The 20,660-nt window shown below is 41.7% G+C and overlaps 1 protein-coding gene across 1 annotated transcript in view; it reads left to right on the top strand.

Moving 5' to 3' along the window:
* Positions 1–20,660, top strand: part of cpz (carboxypeptidase Z) — a 60,309-nt gene that overhangs the window by 34,513 nt on the left and 5,136 nt on the right. Inside the window, exons 4-8 of the mRNA XM_078542513.1 lie at positions 4,462–4,665; positions 5,731–5,927; positions 12,722–12,883; positions 19,460–19,618; positions 19,705–19,840. Coding sequence (XP_078398639.1) covers positions 4,462–4,665; positions 5,731–5,927; positions 12,722–12,883; positions 19,460–19,618; positions 19,705–19,840 — 858 coding nt within the window. The remainder of the gene's footprint in view (positions 1–4,461; positions 4,666–5,730; positions 5,928–12,721; positions 12,884–19,459; positions 19,619–19,704; positions 19,841–20,660) is intronic.

Genomic DNA, 20,660 nt, shown 5'->3' with positions numbered 1-20,660 from the left:
AAGCTTCAGATGTTCTTACTTCCCACCTCTTCCCTTAACAACAAGCCTATCCTTGTGCCTTTCTCCTTTCAGTTACCCAAGAACTGCAACCTGGCCAGGTGGTGTTGGAAGAGCAAGGGTGGGAGAGCAGGAAGACAAGTGATGATGAAGGAACAATCACTCTCAGGCTCACAGGCACCAGCTCAGATAATGGCATTGTGCATGATATAGAGGCTAACTTAAGAGGCAGGATCTGCACATGGTGTTTTACTAGGCACAAGCAATTTACAGTCAGGGGACAGGGAAAGGGTACTGCAAGTGCTAGCTTGCCTCATGGTTCAGATAGGAGAATTGCTCCCTGAAGACCCTGGAAAAGGAGATGGCCTCCTGCCGAGAGCCCTTTTCCCCACACCTCCTCCTTAGAGCAGCTTGTCCTCCTCTGTATCACTCTGCTCTTTCTCCCTGTTGTAGGTCAAGGGAGATGTAAACCACACCACCCATTACTGGGAACAAGTGGCATGAGCAGAAGCCTTGTAGTGGCCTTTACAGAGGAACTAGGAGCAGGAGTAGGTCATTCAGCCTGTTGAGCTGCTCCGCTATTCAACTAGATCATGGCTGATCTTCTACCTCAATACCGTTTTCCTGCATGGCCTCCATATCCCTTGATATGTTTAATATCTAAAAAATCTATTGCTCTCTGTCCTGAATATACTAAATGACTCAGCCTCTACAGTAGTGGGGTAGAGAATTCCAAAGATTGACCATTCTCTTAATGAAGAAATTCCTCCTCATCTCAGTCCTAAATCACCAACCCCTTATTCTGAGATTGTGTCGGCTGGTTCTAGACCCCAAGTCAGGGGAAACATCCTTCCTGCATCTACCCTGTCAAGCCCTGTAAGAGTTTTGTATATTTCAATGACACCACTTCTCATTCTTCTAAACTCTAGAGAATATAGGCCCAGTCTCCTCAATCTCTCCTCACAGGACAATCCTGCCATCCAGGGATCAGTATAGTGAACCCTCATTGTACTCCCTCTATGGCAAGTATAGGCAAGGAGACCAAAACTGTACACAATACTCCAGGTGCAGTCTCACCAAGGCTCTATACAATTCAGCAAGACTGCTTGACCCCTGTACCCAAATCCTCTTTCAATAAAGGCTCATACACCATTTGCCTTCCTAATTGCTTGCTGAACCTGCATGTTAGCTTTCAGTAACTTATGAACAAGGACGCCCAGGTCCCTTTGGACATCAACACTTCTCAATCACTCACCATTTAAGAAATACTCTGCATTTCTGTTTTTTCTACCAATGTGGATAACTTCACATTTTTCCACGTTATATTCCATCTGCTATGTTCTTGCTCCCTCACTTAGCCTGTCTAAATCCTCTTTTCATCCTCCTCACAACTCACATTCCCACTTAGTTCTTTGTCATCAGCAAACTTGGAAATATTACATTTGGTTCTCGCATCCAAATCATTGATATAGATTGTGAATAGGTAGGGCCCAAGCAGTACCCCACTTGTCACAGCGTGCCAACCTGAGAATGATCTGTCTATTCCTACTCTGTTTCCTGTCCAGTAACTAATTCTCAATCCATGCCAATATATTGCCCACAATCCCATATGCTCTAATTTTGCTCACTAACCTCCTGCATAGGACCTTATCAAAAGCCTTCTGGAAATCCAAATACACCACATCCACTGGTTCCCCTTATCTACCCTGCTAGTTATATCTTCAAAAAACTATGACAGGTTTCTCAAACATGATTTCCCTTTCATAAACCCACATTGACTCCGCTCAATGCTACGATTATTTTCTAAGTGTCCAGTTATCACTTCCTTTATAATAGATTCTTGCATTTTCCCTACTACTGATGTCAGGCTATCAGGCCTGTAGTTACCAATTTTCTCTCTCCCTCCTTTTTTAAATAGTGGGGTTACAATTGTTACCTTCCAATTTGCGGGGACTGTTCCAGAAACTCTAGAATTTTAGAAGTTGACCATCAATGTATTCGCTATCCCTACAGCCACCTCTTTCAACACTCTGGGATGCAGATCATCAGGCCCATAGGATTTGTTAAACTTTAGTCCCATTAATTTCTCCAGTACTACTTTTTTGCTAATACTAATTTCTTTCAGTTCCTCATTCCCGCCAGTCCCTTAGTTCTCTAGTATTTCTGGGAGGTTTTTTGTATCTTCATCTGTGAAGACAGACACAAAGTATTTGTTTAGTTTCTCTGCCATTTCCTCATTCCCCATTATAAATTCTCCTTTCTCTGCCTGTAGTGTGCTCACATTTGTCTTTGCAAATCTTTTCCTTTTTATATGCCATATTTATGTTTATTGTTAGTTTACTTTCATATTCAATTTTCTCTTTCTTTATCAGTTTCTTGGTCCTCGTTTGCTGAATTTTGAAATGCTCTCAATTCTCAGACTTGCTACTTTTTTTTGGGCAACTTTAGAGCCTTCTTCCATTGATCTAATACGATCTTTAACTTCTCTTGTTAGCCATGGTTCAATCACTTCTCCTGTTGGATTTTTGTGCCTCAAATGAATGTGAATTTGTTGTAAGCCATGTATTAATTCTTTAAATGGTAGCCATTGCATGTCTACCATCATAACTTTTAATATAGTTTTCCAATCGACCACAGCCAACTTGCCCCTCATATCTCCATGGTTTCCTTTGTTTAAATTTAAAACCGAGTTTTGGACTGAACTACATCACTTTCAAACTTAATGTAAAATTCAATCATATTATGGTCACTCTTACTCAGAGGCTCCTTTGCAACTAGGTTATTAATTAGACCTTTTCCATTGCACAACACAAGATCTAAAATATCCCATTTTCTAGTTGGTTCTTCAACACACTGATCTAGAAAACCATGTTGTTTACATGCCATACAGCTTCCTGTAGACTTCACCAATTTTAAGGAGCAGGGCAAACCACAAAATAGTTTTCCTAACTCAGCAAAAGCCAGTGGAAATCAGTCAGCAACTAGCCTAAAAGTGGTTGATGATACCTTTACATAGTACTGGTGCAGTGATCTTTTCTGCTGCTAAACACATGTTCAACCGTGTGAGATTAGGAGGGGAATTAGCTGGAGTGTTGAAATCAAAACTGGCAATGCTACAGTCAAATCAGCTTTAAATACTGACTGACGCCGTAAACTGTCTACTCTGCATATTTCTGCCCTACACTCCCAGGCTAATGACTTCAACAAAATGTCGCCTGGCATGGCTAACACCAGAAGTGTACATGTATCAAAAATACGGGTACTACATAACCAAATTTTCCAACCTTTCTGTCACAGGTCTCTTCTAAGTAGGAGTTCACTGTTACTGCCCAATTTTAATTATATGACAGCATGATCCAGGGTTGTGATAATGAAACCTCATTATTATTTGAACTGGAAGCTGTACGTTTGCATACCTGATCAATCTCCTGAAAAGTAGGTTCATAAAACCAGGCCAAATGTAAATCTCCAAACTCCTTTATTTCATAAAATAATCCTAAAAAGAAAATGCTGGAAAGCAGGTTAGTCAGTATCTATGGAAAGACAAAGAGAGTTAATGGGCAGCATCTTCTGGTCGGCGAGCGGGGGTGGGGTCCGCTCGCCGACAAGTAAAATGACGCGGGGATATGTTGGGCGTGCGTCCTGATGTCACCCCGCATCACTTAGATCCTCAGTTTGGCGGGCGCACAGCTGAGTCGGCTGCACGCCCGCCGAACTGGCAACGGCCTACTAAGGCCATTAAAAAACTAATTAAGATGATTACTGGACCTGCCCGTCCAACCTTAAGGTTGGTGGGCAGGCTGGGAGCCCAGGTGGGCTTCGGAAAAAACATGAAACCTCATCCACGGGCGGGAGGAGGTTTCATGAGGGATTTAAAAATTTCAGAATATTTTAAAATAAAAGTTATGGCATGTCCCAACTCATGTGACAGTATCACATGAGGGACATGGCAGGGAAATTTTTTTATCACCTTTATTTAAAGTTTTCAATCAGAGCCAAGCTCCCTGAGGCAGCACATAGCCTCAGGGAGATCTGTGCGCTCTTTCACGCGCATGCGCGAAAGAGCGCACTCCCGGCTGAGGGAATTTCCCCTGCCCACACAGGGAGCGCACAACACTTCCTGGAAGATGTCACGATCGGCGGGCCATAATTGGCCCACCCACATAAAATGGTGGCGCCTATCGGAAGGCCACCTGCCCGCACCCACTCTCGCACTTCCCCCCTAACGGGGGGAAAATGTTGACCTATATTTCAGGTCGATGGCCTTTTGCCAGACCAACCTTTTAATGATTTCATAATTGCAGAATGAACATAGTGCATTGAGGAAAATCAGGCCGGGGACGATTGTACTCCTGTACAGCCATATGTTTCATTTTTTTGTCCATTTAAAACTGGACATTTACTCTGTTAAAATTACAAAAATACCAAGCTTAGAATGTAAATAGCAGTCTTCTTTTTTGACAGATTCAAGTTTGACGGATGAACCTGAAACACCCTTTACTATGTTCCAATTCAAATATCACAGTTATTTGGAAATGACAAAGCTGCTGAAACAGACGACATCTGTGTGCGCACCTATTTCAACAATGTACACTATTGGCCGCAGTTTTGAAGGCAAAGACCTTTATGTGATTGAATTTTCAAGTAATCCTGGGGAACATGAATTTCGTAAGTAGCTCCCTAATTCATTCTGCCCATTTTTTCTCTTACCTTTCATTTTCAGTGTCTTTGTTACTTTGCCCTGGGGAAATTTAAATCTAAGCCACATGGTGAGTAAGTGTCAGGAATAGGTGGGCTGCCCATTTTACACCTGATGAATTTTACTTTCCATTGACTTAATTGGATTTGAGTATAAAGCATTTGGGCAATGCCAAGGGCGAGCAGGCCTTGTTGATTTTAATTGTAGGTCATCATTTAAATAGCTGTTCACTGATTCCTACCTGGCACCTGGTCAGATTGACAGCCTTGAATGTGTGGATGGGACAGACATGACTGGAAGGAGGCCGTAGCCAACTACCCATGAGGATGGTCCCCTACAGCCAGTGGAAGGAAAGAGGACATTTTAGGAGGTCAGGGGTTCCAGTGAGCTTAGAGAGGAAGCATAGACTGGGGAGGAACACTGGAGAAGCAATCCTGCTGCTCCTGGTCCACGAGGAGTTCCTAAATGTAGCAAATCTTTAATACTTACCTGAACCCATCACCACCTCTTCTCCCACTACCTTGGATCCACTGTTGGGCAGCCATCAGGGCCAGACTCCTGCCTTAAATTGCAGGACTTTTGATTGTTAATTGGGCCCCTGCCTGCTCATCAAGGGAGGCTTGTTGAAGGGCTGATTTAGAGCAGAAAAATTTAAATGGCCTGAAGGGTGACAAGTTGAGCATCAAGGTAGAATTTTAAAATTTAACCCCTCCAATTTTCCCTTCTTGGGGACTTAAAATTGGGGTCATTGAGTCTGTAATTTTACATGAATTATTTTGTTATGTGTAAAAGAAAAAATGTGTAAATCTTTTAAGATAAACTTAACCTGACCTACCTGGTGGGTAAGTGATGGGTTCCAGTCAGCCATGCTTTGTGTAACCTGCCTAACATGCTGACTTTAGGCATAAAACTGGGGGTTGGTCTGATCCTGCCAATTTCCACTGGGTAGGTTAGGTTAAGTATCCCCTCTGTTGACAAAAGAAGTATAATACATTATTTATGTGATCATTTAATAATGAAACTTTTTTTCTCAGTTAAGCCGGAATTTAAATATATTGCAAATATGCATGGCAATGAAGCATTGGGGAGAGAGCTGCTGATTTATTTTGCACAGTATTTGTGCTCTGAATATTTAAATGGAAACAAAAGGATTCAGACTTTAATCAATAATACCAGAATCCATCTACTGCCTTCTATGAATCCCGATGGCTATGAAATAGCATCTCAAGAGGTAACTTAGTTTCTCTTTTTGAGTTCCTAATAGCATAAATACCAGGAGATCTTCCATGGCATTGCTTACAATAAACTTTTTATTTCATACAAAACAGAGTATATTACAGTTTACTATGATGATTTTCATGCAGCTTTGGCTTGTTTTTTAAGGCCACAAAATTCAACTTAAGATATGCAAATAGGAATGCCCCCAATAATTTCATCCTGCCCCTCTTCATTACTTATTTTCATTTAACTTGACTCTACCACCATCCCACCCAACCTCCTATCCCTGGTCCATCCTGAACCTACCTACATCCTTGATTTTCCAATACCATCTCCCACTTTAACAAATTATCATTTTTTGACCCCAACCATCACCTCTCCCTTGTGTATGTACAGTCCCTCTACAACTTCATCCCTTACAAAATGGCCTGTAGCCTCCCTACCTCTAACAGCTCAGTGAGGTCCTAACTGCCTTAACCTTTTCCACCTGTACCAGCTTGTTCTCATATTGAACAACTTTTCTCATAACTCTAAACACTTCCTCCCAATAAAAGGTCCTATCTATGCTTACTGTTTTGTAGATATATTGAGCATTATTTATTCCAAACCAATTCATGTCCTCTCAACACCAACCCACACCCCCCCACACCTCTTTTCATGTTACATTTATGAATGTGTGGGTGCTGCATCCTGCTCTTACAATGATCTAGAAAATGCCACTAATTTTGCTTCAAATTTTCACCGCTCCTTAATCTTTATGTGGTCCATTTCTTCCCTCCCCTTCTTTTAATTCTCTCTCTCTCATCTTTGGGAATTAATTAAAACCTACCAATTCCCACAACTACATGAATTACACTTTCAACCCCCCCACCCCCCCCCACACCGCACCCCCCTCCCCCCCGACCCCCAATCTCCCATTCAGACTCTAATCTCCCAGTTTCTTAGTCCTCAGCTTCAGTTGCATCTTCTCCAATAGATCCACCTTCTACACCAGGACTTCTGAAATAACTTCCCTTTTCCTCAGCCAAGGATTCACCTCCACCATTGGACACAGGACTCTAGGCTGTGTCCTTTACGTTTTCCATGCTTTTAGTCTCATTCTTTCCTCTTACCAAAATTAGAATAGGATCTCACTTGTCTTCACTGTCCGCCCCACCAGCTTTCGAGTTTGACATGGTATTTCCATCATTTCCAATATGGTCCAACTACAAAATATATTTTATATATATTTTTTTCTTCTTTTTGTAAGTGTAAACAATATATATTTTATCCTTCCTTCTTCACTTTCAAAATAGACCATCCCCTCCATGACACCATGATTCATTCTGTTACCACCCCTACCATTTGCTCTCCTTCCTCTTGCATCTTGCCATGCAGCTCCTATATCATTAATAAGGGTTAAAAACACTCCACCGAGATGAGAGAGAAGTTATTGTGCACTCCCTCCATCCTAACATACTGTACTTGCTGCTCTTATTGCAACCTCCTCTACTCTGAGAAGACCAGATGCCAGTTAGTTAACCACTCTGCCAAGCATCTTTGTCTGTTTGCAAGTTTGATCCCAGGATCCCCATTGCTTGCCATTTTATCCCCTGTCCCCTTTTCATTCTGACTTTATTGTCTTTAGTTGTCCACCCTGTTCTGAGCATTACAACAGCATTACACATTTCCTTTCTATTAGTCACTTTGCAGCCCTCTGTCTAGAGTTACAATCTTCAATTGGATGTATTCCTGGAGATTTCATCGCAAAAAAGTGTTCAAAGAAACTGAGCCTAGTTTTTGTTCACGAGTTGCTATGTCCATTAATTCTTGGAGACCAGGGCAATCGTGGAAGCTTAACGGCCATACCTCTTACTATTGCTGTCAGACCAAACTACAGATTCCATTTTCTCTTCAACAGGGAACACTGGTGACATAGGCCAGAGTTTTCCACCCATCGGGCGCATACCCAACCCGACTGAGCATAAAATGATGCGTGATGATGCCGGGTGAGCGTCCTGACGTCATCGCGCGCTCGCACGATATTTCGGTTGGCGGGCACATGCCCGAGTCAGCAACGCACCCGCCGACAATTAAAAGGCCTATTAATGCCATTAAACGTGTAATTGAATGAAATTTCTCGCTGCCTGTCCAACCTGGTGATTGGCGGGCAGGCGAAAAGGCCGAGCGGCCTTTGCATTTTTTAGGAAACCTCATCCACGAGCGGGATGAGGTTTCCAACAGCAAATAAAAATAAAATTTATATTTAAAAATTTAATTAATAACATGTCCCAGCTCATGTGACAGAGTCAGATGAGGGGACATGTTTTATAACATTTTAGAAATCTTTATTTTTAATGTTTTAAACTGTTCAGCTCCCTAAGGCAGCTCTGTGCCTCAGGAAGATTTTCAAGTGTGCACCCGTGCACATGCACAAAGCTTGTGCTTGCCCTCCTACCCCCCACCCGCCCCAACATAGGCAGCACTGAGTGCTGATGCATGCGTTTCACGCTGGGCGGACCTTAATTGGATTGCGAGCGTGAAAACACAGTCAGGCCCCAATCGTTGGCAGCGGCCGTCTTCCTGACTGCCCCCACCTGCCCCTGTCGAGCCCACCCAATGAGAGAAAAATCCTCCCCATAGGTTGGATGTGCTGTCTGGGAATGGGTTGATTGAATGAGTTGGAGCTTGGGGTGGCGACCCTCTTGTTGGACCACTATTTTGGCATGTTATTCAGCACTCTTGGTGTTGACATGTTGCTTCACTCTCAGCTCCTTGGCTGCTGGCCCTACCACACTTTATCCAGTTTTAACGCTCTAACTTCTACCTGCCTTAAATTCCTCAGCCACATGTATATCTTTACAATCTTTATGGCTCGTGCAATTTAACCTTCCCCTGTTTTCTGCTGAAGCGCTCTACAGGTTATTCCATTTCTTGTCTTGCATGTGTCTTATTTACACTACCTCTTCCTTTTGTTTTCTTCCTTCTCAAATGCTGTTTATCTAGAATATCTTTCTGTGTTGACGCACCCAGTGCAGGACTTGTGACCAATTTACTACTGCAATGTTGCAGATCTAATTTAATATAATACATTTGTAGAGCGTAATTAAGAAAAGTTTTCTCAACAACAATGATCCACTTGCATCAATAATTTATAGGGAAGAATTTTCCCCCCGTTTGGGGGGAAGTGCAGGAGCAGGCGCAGGCAGGTGCACCTCCGATCAGGCTGCCATTTTACGTGGGCGGGCCAATTAAGGCCCGCCCAGCGTGACGTTCCCCCGGGAAATGCTATGCGCTCCCTGTGTGGACGAGGGGGATTCCCTCAGCTGAGAGTGCGTTCTTAGAGCACACTCATCTCCCTGATGCTAAATGCTGCCTCAGGGAGTTCGGCGCCAAATTTAAAAATGGTAATGGTGCAAAAACAAAATTTCTCTGACATGTACCCTCATGTAACACTGTCACATGAGTTGGGACATGTCCATCACTTTAAATCATACTTTTATTAAAATTTTAAAAACCCACATGAAACCTCATCCTGCCCCTGGATGAGGTTTCATGCTTTTTCTGAAGCCCACTAGGGCTCCCAGCCTGCTTGCCAACCTTAAGGCTGGACGGGCAGGTGCATTAATGAGGTTGATGACTCTGTCAATGGCCTCAATAAGCTGTTGACAGGTCGGCGGGCGCACAGCTGATTCGGCTGAGCCCCCGCCCACCTGAAAATTTAAATGGAGCGCGGTGATGTTGGGTGTTCTGCCTGACTTCATCCCGCGTTATTTTACGCGTTGGCAAACGGGCTCTGCCCCCCCCCCACTTACCAACCTAAAGATCCTGCCCAAACAAATTAGTCCTCACAATGAGATGCAAAATCTGTATTAGGGGAGATTTTAGTGTTTTGAACTTTGCTCTGACCTTGGCTCCATATCCCTTAATACCCCTGACTTGCAAAAATCTATCAATCTCAGAATTAGAATTATTAATTGAGCTAGCATCTACCTCTTTGCATGAAAGAGTTCCACATTTCTACCACCCTTTGTGTGAAAAAGTGTTTCCCAGTTGCTCTCCTAAATGGGTGTGCTCCGATTTTAAAGTTATGTCCCCTTGCCCTAGACATCTCTCCGGCAGAAAAAGGTTCTCTTTATCTACCCCATCAATTTCTTTCAAGATCCTAAAACTCTCAATCAAATTGCCCTTAGACTTTGATAAGCTTAAATTATGTAATTTTATCCTTGGAGTCCTAGTGAATGGTGAATGTAACAAAACGTTTACCCCTTTATATAATTGATACCACTTCCTGGCATTGAGGTCCATCTGCCACAGTTTCTCCCACTCACTTAATCTATCAATGTCTATTTGTAGACAAGCAAAGAATGGGTACACTAGTGCTTTGTAGTCTGCATTACTTACTATGGTTCCAATCTTTGTGCCATTGGCAAATTTGGATATATGGCTCATTCTGTTATCTAAATGATTAATAAATGTAATGAATAGTTGAGACTCCAGCACAAATACAATTGGTAACATGCTTTCCAAAATATATCCAAAATCAAAGCAGTATATCTTTCCACCTATAATATCAGGAACAAAAATGTGATACTAATAGTTGTGAAAAATGCAGTAAATATAACTTGTCAGAGATCTTTAAATTTAACGTACCACTAGGCTGACTGCAAACAAGGAACTGGTGATTAAATTAAAATGCTGGTTAGAATTTCTAAATTTTCATTTGAAGTCAAAATATTGGACTTCAAAAGGGCTTTTTCCTGATCGTTGTATTTATGGGCTGAATTTTCCCCCCGTCGGGGGTGAAGTTGATGGGCGGGTGTGTGCGGGCGCGCTTCTGATCGGCGCTCCCGATCGGAGGAGCGGTGCCATTATACGTGGGCGGGCCAGTTAAGGCCCACCCAGTGTGATGTCTGCAGGGAAGTGCTATGCGCTCCCTGTGCAGGCAGGGGGGGTGGGATTCCTAAAACTGAGAGTGCACTCTTTCGCGCATGCGCACAAAAGAGCGCACTCATCTCCCTGAGGCTAAGTGCTGCCTCAGGGAGATCGGCTCTACATGTAAAAAAGATAAAAGTAGAAAAATAAAATTTTCCTTCCATGTCCCCCCATGTGACAATGTCACATGAGTTGGAACATGTCCATAATTTTTACAAAATCTTTATTAAAATTTTTTTAAAACCTACATGAAACCTCACCCCGCCCGTGGATGAGGTTTCATGTTTTTTCTAGTTGCCACCAGGGCTCCTGGCTGACCCGCCAACCTTAAGATTGGACGGGCAGGTCCTTTAATTGCTTAAATGATCCTGTCAATGGCTTCAATTGGCCATTGACAGGTCGGCGGGCACGCAGCTGATTTTGCTGCACTCCTGCCTTCCTGAAAATTTAAATCGGGCGCGGTGGCATCAGGAGTTCCCCCCTACATCACCACGCATCAATTTTATGCGTCGGTGAGCAGGCTCTGCCCCCACTCGCCGACTCGCAAAATTCAGCTCTATGTGTTTTGCATCTTTTGTGATTTCCGAATTTGTTTAAGCTTTATTTTCTTCCACATAAATATAATACCTATTTTAGTCAGGAACAGTTCTGATCTTATGTTTGATACTCTGGCGATGCAGAAGCAAATGATGCATATTCTGGCCTGAAAATTCTCCAGCTAAAATAATTGCTAACCATACAGTCATGCAAGAACAGGCTACAGAATGATACAACTATGGTTTATGGAGAACAGGTCTACTCACAAGTAACTGCTCTAAAATAGTTGATAAGGAACATGGCATTCTGAACATCTGAAACCCTGCCAATGGGATGAAAAGTATTGTTTTGTTTTTAGTTGACACTATCATAGATACTTGAACATCCACTTTGAACAAATAATGGAACATAATGAAATGTTGGTGGACAGTGGAACATTAATGGGTTTATAAGACATGTTGTCACTCAGTACATCATTGCCACCATTGTTTTTATATTGACAGCCACATTATAAACAAAATTTTGGATTTGCAATGAACTAAATATACAATAACAACAGCTTATATTTATCCAGCACCTGTAATGTTGAAAAACAATGTTCCAAGGTGCTTCGCAGAAGCAAGAGGAGAAAATGAATGCTGATCCAAAAAAACGTCACGAAGAGTGACTAATAATTTAATCAAAGGGGTGGGTTTTAAAGGGGATCTTAAAAGAGGGAGAGATGGAAAAGTTTGGGAGATTCCAGCGTGTGAATCCTAGGTGGTTGAGAGAGCAACAACCAATTGTGGCCTTAAGGGAGCAGGTGATGAACAACAGATAGTACAATTAAAAGGAGTTGTCAACAAGGACCCTTAGATTCTCTGGGGATATAAAACCAGTGGTAGAAAATCCATTAGCTATTATATATACTGCCTGATTTACTTTCAATGGCAAAGATAATTGGCATCCACTTTTAATTTTACAGAAACAAAATTAACAAAACGGCTTCTGCTACCATTGGATTTACACCCAACAAAGTTCCATGTTCCACCAATCGGGTGGGAAGATGCCATGGAGGATGTTAAGACAATAACAAAAATGTTAAATTTGACATGTTTAGTGAGCTGGAGCAAATTTAGGCCAGGGCAGACTGGGTGATGGCGAATTGGGATTTGATTTAGGATGGGGTACAAGCAGCAGTGTTTTGGATGACTTGAGCTTTATGAGGAGTGGGGGCTAGAAGGCCACTCAGGAGAGTCAGTGGCATTAACAAAAATCAATGAATAACATAACAATTTGAACTCAGTTATCACTGTCCAATGAACAATACATGCCATTGTAATAACGTCTAATAAATTAATTTTCTGAATAATGCAGGGTCCTGGGTTCAATGGATGGGCCACTGGACGGTCAAATATGCAAAGTATTGATTTGAACAGAAATTTTCCAGATCTAACAACAGTATTTTATCAAGAAAGAAGAAAACGAGGAGGCCGTGTTGATCACATCCCAATTCCAAGATCATATTGGAATGGTAAGGTATGAGCTGTTAACATATTGTATTGTATTAGACTCTTTTATCCCTTTCTGTTGATGATGATGTTGAATTTTGTTTTACATTCTAAAGCTACTGATATGTGTTCTTTTTCTCTTTTTGTTCCCAAATATTGGTAATAAGCACACTTTAAGCTTGGAAAGATGAGAGCTCTTTATCTTTAACTTGCCATGCTGCCTTGTACAAGAAAAGGACTGGTTTGAACTGGTTCTGCTACACATCACACCAGTCTCCTGTGCAGCCGTGAAATGTGGCTCCCTGGAACATTTACATGCAACAATTAGTTCCTAGCTAATTAGTTCCTAGCTCTTTACAGATATTTACAGATAGTACAACAATATATAACATACACTAGCTGACTTTCACCATGTAATTTCATTGATTGTATGTTGCTTTTATTTTTTTGTGTACCATTGCAGTTAAGTTGCTTGCAGAGAAGGCAGAGATTGTTACAGATTTAGAATTTCTGGTGGGAAACCTTGCTCATCAGCAGCAAATGTGAAATGATAGTTTCCTTTCTCAGGTCCTCTATAATGAATGTATTATAAATTTGGTAGTACAGAACTTGAGTATTGCTGAAAAAAGAGACATACTATTAAAGCTTTTTGCCTTGCACTTATCAGGAAACTTGCCAACTAATCAGCACTCTCTTCTCATACAGTATAAATTGTTGTTCCTCCTACTGTTGGTTTACCTTGCATAGGTGGCCTGATGAGTGCAAGATGAAAAGCTTCATTAGTAGGTCTCTTTTTTCAGCAGTATTATAAATCATTAGGTATAATTAAGAACAAATGAAAGAAAAAGAATGGAGTTCTGTAATGCCTTTTACTTTTGCGATATGGGTTTTAGTACAGCTCACTCAGATGGAATGTGCTCTCACTGAAGAGTGATACTTATATCAGGTTAATGTGTATATTTTCAATCTAATTACTAGTGAACATTTATCCAGAGTATAAGGCTGCTTTGAATTTGGCCCACATTTAAATACCAGTTTTGACCTGGGGCAGCAGTAGGGGTGAGGTGAGGCGAATCCCAAACCCTAATCCGACCTCAATAGAGTGAAGCCTGGGTGAATTTAATGCTAAATTCTCATCTGAATGCTACTAGTCCTAAATTGACAGTGATTATCAGGGAGCTGGTGGAATGACTCGACTGAAGATTTCACTCTCCTGGCTGAAATTGGAAATGAGAGTGGAAAATCCTGCCCTCTGAAAGCATACTGATGCTTTGAGGCATAATCTTCCTATGTTGAGCATTATACTCGGTGTCAGGGTCATTTAATGAAACCTATGATATAAAGTGACTTTGAACGTTTCCCTACCTTTAAAGGCACTTTTTAAGTGCCAGTTTTTGCTCATGTGACAATTTCTTTGGTGTTTCCTCCATTCGCTGCAATAGCTTTGGTGGATTAATAATGGAACCCATGGATAAACTTTGCAGTTATGGCTTCCATCGATCTTCTACTGTAATTTTGGCAACTACAGGCAGCAGTTTTTCCTGATTTGTCACAAAATCAGTGGCCAAGGATAGTTTGGTGATTGTATTATACTGTATTAGCTTTAATAGTTATTGAAAGAAAAGCCCTCTCAAAACATTTTTAAGGAAACTGATGTCAGGTTTTATTAGTTGATGTCTCACTTCCAAACTAAATAGCGCAAACCAAGAAATACTGAAAATAAGGTTAATTATTTTATAATAAAAAAATCTAAAAATAGTCAAGGCTTCATTGGTTAGAAATAATTTAAAAGATAACAGTGCCTGAAGATTGTGAAAATAAAAATGGACAGAGAAATGGAAGAGGAAAGGAAGGTAAAGTAATTTCAATTTATTTTTATTAAAAAAGCATCTCTTTTGTTTATTCTTGCGATATAGAGTTAGTATTACTATGGTGAAGCTATTGCTGTCACTTGAGAGATTTTGTTACTGTGAAGAAAATAAGTCACTGATGGGAGTAGTTTATGGGCCCCTTAACTGTAGCTGCACTGTAGAGCAGAGCATAAATCAAGAAATAATGGGGGCTTGTTAGAAAAGTACTGTAATAATCATGGCAATTTTAATCTTCATTTCAATCAGACAAATCAAATTAGTAAAGGTAACCTTGAGGGCAAGTTCATAGAAGTTCATACAGAATGCTTTAGTACAGGGGGATCTGAATGTCCTCATACATGAATCATAAAAACTTAGCATGCAGGTATAACAAGCAATTAAGAAGGCAAATGGAATGTTGGCCTTTATTGAAAATGGGATGAAGTATAAAAGTAGAATCTTCACAACTGTGGGCATTGGTGAGTCCACACCTAGAGTGCAGTTTTGGTCTCCTTATTAAGGAAGGATATACTTGCATTAGAGGCTGTTCACTAGGCTGATTCCTGAAATGAAGGTGTCTTACGAGGAAAGGTTGAACAGGTTGGGTCGATACGCATTGGAGTTTAGAAGAATGAGAAGTGATCTTATTAAAACTTATAAGCTTCTGAGCGTGCTGACAGGGTAGATGCTGAGATGATGTAAGGGTATCTAGAATTAGGAGGCACAGTTTCACAATAAGGAACTCCTCATTTAAGTTGGAGATGAGGAGGATTGTTTTTTTTCTCTCAGCGGGTCATTATACATTTTTGAAATTCTCTATTCCAGAGAGTTGTGGAGGCTGAGTCATTAAATATATTCAAAGCTGAGTTAGATTTTTGATTGATAAGGGAGTCAAGGGTTATGGGGACAGACAGTAAAGTGGAGTTGAGACAATGGTCAGATTAGCCATGATTTTATTGAATGGCAGAGCAGGCTTGAGGGGCCGAATGGCCTATTCTTGCTCCTATTTCTTATGTTCTTGTGTTGGACTGTCAGAAAGCTGAAGTCAATGACAAGGTGCATGGAAGAGTCTTCCACTAACTTGGCAAAGAGCTTTATGCAGAGTTTGGATCTCATTCTTCCAATGTGGAAATGATGGCCAAATCTGTTAGCACACTTGTGGACCTAACCATGATGCACTTAGCTTCCATTGCAGCAGAAGCTACCCATAGTCATAGTGCTGCAGTGAAAGGTCAAGTCACTTCCATACAAGCTCAGACTGCTGTCATCATAGCTGTAGATACCAGTGCTTAAGGGCCTTTCAATGTGTTACTGCAGTCCAGAAGTCTGTCCTCCAGCACATTACTAGGATTGCTTGTATGCCTTCCTGATGGAGTGGCAGTGGCTCCATGGCACAAGAACCTGTTGCCTCTCTCAGGCTAATAGCATTTGTCCTCTTACCACTCTGTTAATGGCGTGTTGCCCTGTCATCCAGCCAACCCAGACTGATGACACCCATGCTGAGATTGTACAGTCTGAGGCTGAGCCTCAGAGATCCAGGGCTGCTCCTGGTCATCCTGCGAGGCAATCTGCAGTCTCCCCCTAGAAAGTCAGCAGCCTTCCACCAGGCTTGCAGCAGCCATTGGGGTAACACTGCATAGGAGCGCTAGGACGGGTAGAGGCACTGAAGATGAGCATGAAGGTGATGCACAGGGTAATTAATTGGCCCTTGTATGGGGTATGGGATGATTTAATTTCATTTCATTTTGTATTAAAAAATGGATGGTTTTATTTATAACTTTGGTTTGGAATTTTATTCTGTGGTGGCTTTCATTGTAGCATTTTGGCCAAATGGAGGCGGTGATGGTCAGTAACAGAGGGAAGGTGTGGAACAATTGGTGAATAGGAAATTAGGCTTTTGTTCATTGGTACAGCAGTCAGATGAGTTGATCATGGACAGCCCAGCCAGAAAGGGACTGGCTTGATTGTCTCTTCCCTTCCTCTTCTTCCTCCTCCAATTTCTCCTCCTCCTTGGCAGGTCGCTGTATAGATGGTGGCAAGGGCAGTACCCACATGATGACAATGTTGCGCAGCATGCATCTGACCAATGTGAATCTTGGCACACACTCTGTCAAGTACTGCAGGACTCCCTGGGTAGAATTTTTGCTGTCAGTGAGCAGGGGGCGGGGCCCGCTCACCGACGTGTAAAATGACATGGATGATGTCGGGCGGAACCCCCAACGTCACCCTGCCCCATTTAAATTTTCAGGAAGGCGGGGGCACAGCAAAATCAGCTGCAGGCCTGCCGACCTGTCAATGGCCAATTGAGGCCATTGAAAGGATCATTTAACCAATTAAAGGACCTGCCTGTCCAACCTTAAGGTTGGCGGGCAGGCCAGGAGCCCCGACTGCAAATAGAGAAAACATGAAACCTCATCCAGCGGCGGGATGAGGTTTCATGCAAGGTTTTAAAAATTGTAATAAAGTTATTCTGTAAATTATGAACATGTCCCAACTCATGTGACATTGTAAAATGGCGGTGTGGCCCGCTTCACTTGCAGGGATCGGCTCCGCGCCCGCTGGAGATTGAGTCGGGCCTGCCCACCCGACAGGCAGAAAATTCTGCCCCCATGTCTGGTCCAGGCAGTGACGTGTTATACAAGTACCCAATGTCACAATTTGTGTGACAGCATGGTTTGTGTAATATGCACACTGCCAATGTGTGTGTGGTCTGTGCACCAAAATCATGAGCCCAATGGTCAGCAGGTTGTCCTTGTTGTCCCTTTAGTTTGTCATGATGATTGAAATGCAGATGGAACAGCAATTGCCACAGATTGAAGGCATTATGATTGCTGCCAGGATACTGGGCATTGACTTGCATGATATATATGTAATGCATATGATCTGGCACCAGCTGAACATTGAGAAGGTGGAATCCCTTCCAATGTGGTCTATCTCAAAGTTCAGTCGCGGTGCCAGCAAAGCAATGTGCATACAGTCAGTGGCACCTTACACCTTGGGGAAATCAGCAATCTAGTTAAGGTGCATGCTCACTCTGCCTGCCTCTGGCAAGAGAAAACCACCAAGCACTTCTACAATTACAATAATAGCCAGTAGAATTCAAGCAACAACTAACCTGAAAGTTGCTTATGATATCTTTAAATAGCATGGGTCGTGGGGGTTGGGAGTTGGGTACGGCTGGGATGAGAGTCCTTCCTGCTGCTGAATAGATTGTTAGAGTCATATCCCTCAAGACTGAATTTTTCTTTTACAAAATGGAAGGACATGGCATGGTCTAAATACTTGGATGTTCACCTGGGATCTTTTTTTTAAAAGTCATAAGTTCACCTTGGAACTGTCGGCAAGCAGGCCTCTTCCAAGAAATCACCTGACCTATATGGTACTTGAGGAAGATCTGGTTGTTTGTTTTAAAGTACAATCAATTTAATTGATGGAGGAAAAACACCAGAAAAGGAAAGTTAATAATTTGCTGGAAATCACATGGGCGAGAGGGAAAAAGACTTAAGTTGTGAACCTGCTTGTTTTGGAGGCAATTTTGTTGGAGAGCAGGCTGAGAAAAGAAGGCTCCCTCTCTCTACCTTGCCTAAAATTGTGTGTGGCTATCAACCTGTAGCCAGAGAACCCACATCTGAGTCTAAGCAGTCTGCATTTGGACCTGCAAAGCTGAGATCAATTGGTGGGAACTTGTAGGCATCTACCAGGACCAGCAAGCGAGAGAATCCCAGGTCGACAGCACGAGACCCTGCGGACTTTATCCTTTATTTTATAACACCCATCCTCCAAAGCCCATCTCTGCAGCATCGAAAAACCAGGCGTTATGGAGCTGAATTTCATATACAGGAAGTGAAGTAACAATTGGTAAAGATAGATGGGGTTAAGAAAGAGAGATAATATAGTCAGACAATTAAATCTTCAATACCAATTAGCTTCTGAAGGAATAAAACTCCACATTGGTAAAATTAAATTTTCATGGCCAGTGAGGTTAAAAATTCACTTACTTCTGAATATGCCTAACTTTTTCTGGCATCTTTACTGGGGAACTAGTAGAGAAGCACTCGAACTTCATAACATTACATTGAATCAATGCAATGGTATTGGCGAGGTACTGTTATAATACGTTCTGTGGAATCACAGGGATTTCCGACAGCATTTTCCAGATTTCCATGTTCAATTATCCAAGTACAGATGCTGGAAGTTGCTGTCTGATTTATTCCATAACAACATTGAGCACTGATAGCCTCATCGTTATTAGCTATGCAAAATCTAGGCCCTTGCCAGTTATTCCTAGCTAATGCAAAATTGTTCCCAATGGCTGAAGGGTTGATAACCAAAGGTTGCAGATGTAAGGTAATTGGCAGCATGAGAAAAATTGTATATGCAATAGGGGGGTGGGGTTAGGATTTGGAATGCACTACCTGATAAGCTGATGCCTACAGGTTCAACAGTAACTTTCAAGAGGGAATTGGAGAAATACTTGAAGGAGAAAAAAAGGCAAAAGGGGGAAAGGGCAGGAGAGTGAGGCTAGATAGAAAGCCCTGTGAAAGAGCTACCACAGATTTGATAAGGTAATTGACCTCTTCTGTGCTGCAGTATTCGATGATTCTATGATAATAGTTAATAGTTTTGGCTTCTGGCAAAATATAACTTATGTGACACTGTTCACCTCAAGGAAAGTGAAATGAAGTGTTAATAAATTCCACACTGGAGTATCTATTATGTTTCAACATGTGTTACTTCTTTTCTAATACTTTTAGGTAGCACCTGAGACAAGAGGAGTGATAAAATGGATGAAGAAAATACCTTTTGTTCTCTCTGCAAGTTTGCATGGTGGAGATTTAGTAGCGAGTTATCCTTTTGACTTATCAAGACTTCCAGAAGAAGAGAAGTTTTATTCACCAACTCCGGATGATCAGGTATATTGTGAATAATGTTTGAAATGTTCTTTATCAAAAAGTTAATTAATATAAAAGCAGATTAATTGTTGCATTTCTGATTCCAGATGTTCAAGATGTTGGCTAAGACATATGCTGATGCGCATCCTATTATGTCGGACATATCAGACGAAAGATGTGGAGGGAACTTTGCTAATAAAGAAGGCATTATAAATGGAGCACAGTGGTACAGTTTTGCTGGAGGTAGCTCAGTTCTTACACAGTTTATGTAAGAATTAGATGAATAGCACTTAACTGCAGTTACATGTGAATTCATTCAGTTGTGCAGTAGGTGATACGAACACCGATTACTGCTAAATTCTTTGGATTAAAACCTCTCTGTGATTGCATTTTGACTTGCTATACTTATTCAAGTTTTCTCAGTTCTCAATTCTATTGGCTTCACTTTGAGCAGCACACCTCATCCTGAAAGAAATTCTTTAACTATATTCCTTAATTTTTGGGAAAACAACTTGAGTTATGCTTGGCAGGATGCATCCAATCACAAAGTTGTGTCAAATGTACTCTTCCATTTCTGCCATTGCTAAAGCTGTCTCCAAAAGCTTGGGTTCCTCTTTCAAGGCAAATGCTTCTTCTCCCATTTTAATTATCTTTCAAACCCAAGCCCAACCATGACTTGAATACTTTCTTCTCATTTCTTGGGAGATTCTTCAAATTGCGCTTGTATCCCTAGACAGAATGCAAAACTGCTTCTCAATTAAAAAGTGATTCCTACCTAGCATTCCCATCACAAGACTTCTCTTTCCCTCTTCCTATTTCATCAATATTACTAGATGAACATTCAAGTGAACTTTCCAATCCTGTCCCCGCCAAGCTGCAAATACACACTTTTCCTCCTCCCTGCATCTTCAGTGTGCTGATGGACTGGACGGGATTTCCTAAATCTCTTTTTGGCTTATCTGGGATGGGAAGGATTGGAAAATTTCTCAGGGATATTTTCTACCATGCCCCTGCATCTACATAATCTGCTGCCTCTGACACACTTCCCACATGGTGATGCCCA

The sequence above is a fragment of the Cetorhinus maximus genome, chromosome 1 (genome assembly GCF_964194155.1).
Source record: "Cetorhinus maximus chromosome 1, sCetMax3.hap1.1, whole genome shotgun sequence".
Lineage (NCBI taxonomy): Eukaryota > Metazoa > Chordata > Chondrichthyes > Lamniformes > Cetorhinidae > Cetorhinus > Cetorhinus maximus.
Note: the sequence above shows the minus strand (reverse complement) of the source record. Positions and strands in the feature narration are given on the sequence as shown.